We start from the raw sequence: 3,248 nt of genomic DNA, 5'->3' as shown, positions 1-3,248 counted from the left end.
GAATTTTAGCTGGTATTGGGAGGCTGATAGTCAAACAATGAGTTCTTTAAAACTGAATATGACATCAGTAAGGACGATAATCAAACACTTATTTATCAATCCAGAATCAGACACAAATGGGTATCTGAGTTATATAAATCATAATCTGATGCTAATGTGACAGTGTAATGCAATTCTGGTTAAGATGTTAGCACATAGGATCACCTACAAAAGGTGTAATGTTTTCAAACGAAACCCAAAACACGAGTGCTGTCGAATAATTGACAATTCTTCTTCAGGAAGAAGAGTAGTCAACTATTCCAAAGCGCTCGAGTTTTGGGACTTGTTTGAAAACAGTATAATACAATGGAAGCTCTAATTATACGCTAAAGTAGTTTATAATCCATCAGAGGTTTTTATAGTCTGAATTAGACCTTAGTTAAAGGTGATAATTCTGTGAGGGATTGGACATTGTGTGTTTTAAATATTGAAGTGGCAATATCAGGTTGAATTTTTTCGACTATTTATTGGGAAGAGGGTGGAAGAGTATTTATTGAATTAGATACTGATGGTACTAGTTGCACTATGACCATATATATTAGAGGATTGTACAACCAGACTGTATGTATCTGAGATTAGATTTAAATTATATATACATTTATATTATAGGATTCTAGAGCTGTTAAATCAGAGGAAACTGGAAGAACTGAAAGAAAAATGGTGGAATACAAACTCAAAACTTTTGGCTTGTGAGGACTCCGAAGAACGTAATGACGGAATTGGAATTGAAAACATTGGTCGGTTTGGGTTTTGTTTACAGACTTAATTTAAATTGTTTTACTGAACGACAGAAATTTGTAGTCACGATGTAAAGTTTTACCATATTGTATTCATCTGATACCTCGTACAAGTAAAAGTATACAAATAATCCACTGATTTTTTTTTCTTTATGATTATTAAACTGAAGAATATTGTAAATTTGTAAGAACGTATATCAAGACAGCGCGTCTTCAGATGTCGTATTACGTCCCATTAAATCTTAGAAATACCGTTGTCGGCCGTATAACGTCGGATATTAAAACAATTTTTATAAACTTTTCATGCAGAAAAATTACGTGTAGTTTATGAGTTTGTTAAATATAGGACCCCTAATAACATAAAATCATACAAAATACTTAAACAATACCAAACCCCAACGCTGTGAAACTCGACAGTTGTAGTCAAGATTATGGATGGATTACTTCATTTTTTTACCCACAAAATGAGTTATCTTAACTCTTCTCAACCTATGTTTTATACTGAACGCTGTAACAGAAAATATAATAATAAAATTACTGAATGTGATGCTATATGTGGAACCACTTATAGAGTATGATATAAAAACAAGTCTTTTGGGGTTAATAAAATTTGGGCTCATCTTTGGCGTTAAGCAAAGCCTAGATTCTATTGTTTAATCTTGTTCCTAATCAATGATCCATATCTGGCAGGATATACAGAAACAACTGTAATTAAGTTCCAGTTTTACTGTGATTTCAAGTTCTGTCATCTGTTGTCTTAGATGGCAACTGAATTAGGTCGAGGATTTGGGAAAAATTTTGGAAGTTGTTCTAAAAAACAAAGTTGACTTACATTTTCAGAATAATTTCTTTTGTGATGAACTCGAGTTCAGTTTAGGTTTGAGTTTTTTAAACACCAGTTTCTTTTATTTTGGAACATTGTTCGAAGTTAAAGTTGTTTTCATCAATCACATGTTTGATGTTCGAATTACAGACGATGCTGATGTTATTTTCGTCAATTACATTCGTGATCCGAATATGTGTAGATGTTTGAAGAATTACCAAAATTAACTTTCAAATGATATGTTATACACTGTTCTTAACATCATAATTGTTCTCACGTGATATGAATATACAACGTAGGAGTTAATTCTTCCCTTTATCTTGAAAATGTTCTGAATATTTAATATCGATTTTAAAGCTATACACACTAAAATATGTAGGTATTTTTTTTATTTTATTTCTCAGTACATAGCTGATTTAATCATAAATGGAAGGCTGACATAAAACGATAATTTGGGCGAGTCAAAACTCACTTTACGAAGGGTGTAGCCTTCGTTCAAAAACGTTTTTAAATAGGAACGTAAAAAATAACAGATTATAATATAATATAATCAAATTTAAACTAGGCTTTGCATTGACCGACTGAATACATACTGTTTTTTTAAATATGTTTTCGATTGTCATTATCAAAATTTGGCTAATGTATTACATTTAATAAAGTAAGTTTATACTGTCTTTCCTTAACTCTCTTAGTTATTATTAAAATACATAAAACATTTTCTTCTATTCCTGATTTACTAAGGAAGGGATATAATAACTATATTTTACAAACTTTCCAAAATTGGGAAAATATTACCTTAAAATACGATATAATACGTTACATCCTGAGTTGTTAAATGAATAGTGAAGATTGACACTAATACCAAAGTTTTTATGTTTAATATTTCTAACAAAAAATTGAAGAATAGTAAATATTGTTACAAATTACTTCAGATGTTTCAGAGTAATTAGATACAATATCAGAATAGATAGAATAAATATATAGAAACAAATTTTGATTCTCTTGGAAAATATGTGCACTCTTTGATACCGTGGGTTCGTTTTGTTAAACTTGTACAGAAACAATAAAGACTAAAGTAAATTAGATTGAATCATTTAAAACAATTAAGTGACTTAGAAAGTGGCAAAACATTTATTGATGGCCTAGTTAAAATTATAAATAACTTACCTCAATACAAAATTAGTGAAATAGAAAGGTTTATCTAGAGGATTGAGATTTTCAGTAGTTCAGAAATGTTTGATTATGATAATTATTGTTAATGTTTTAAAACCTTTTATGGAGACTAAAGAATAATCCTATTTATAGAAAATAATGGTCGAAGTTTTATGGTGTAGTAACAGAAGTGTCAGAAGAAGCCTTAACTTATTTCTACTCATATAAAATAAAATTAAATATAACTAAAGAAATTAACCATTTATGGTAAAATAAAGAAACAACTGTAACTAAGCCAAATAAACCAAACAATTAACCATTTAGGGTAAAATAAAGAAACAACTGTAACTAAGCTAAATAAACCAAACAATTAACCATTTAGGGTAAAATAAAGAAACAACTGTAACTAAGTCAAATAAACCAAACAATTAACCATTTAGGGTAAAATAAAGAAACAACTGTAACTAAGCCAAATAAACCAAACAATTAACCATTTA

General features: G+C 29.3%; 1 protein-coding gene across 1 annotated transcript in view; it reads left to right on the top strand.

Moving 5' to 3' along the window:
* LOC106472693 (ionotropic receptor 25a-like) overlaps positions 1–3,248 on the top strand; it is a gene marked incomplete at its 5' end in the record, with an annotated part of 49,178 nt that overhangs the window by 38,392 nt on the left and 7,538 nt on the right. The window contains one exon of the mRNA XM_013933345.2: positions 649–776. Within this exon, the coding sequence (XP_013788799.1) occupies positions 649–776 (128 nt within the window). The remainder of the gene's footprint in view (positions 1–648; positions 777–3,248) is intronic.

This window comes from Limulus polyphemus, unplaced genomic scaffold, assembly GCF_000517525.1.
Source record: "Limulus polyphemus unplaced genomic scaffold, Limulus_polyphemus-2.1.2 Scaffold5531, whole genome shotgun sequence".
Lineage (NCBI taxonomy): Eukaryota > Metazoa > Arthropoda > Merostomata > Xiphosura > Limulidae > Limulus > Limulus polyphemus.
This window is presented reverse-complemented; position numbering and strand designations above follow the sequence as displayed.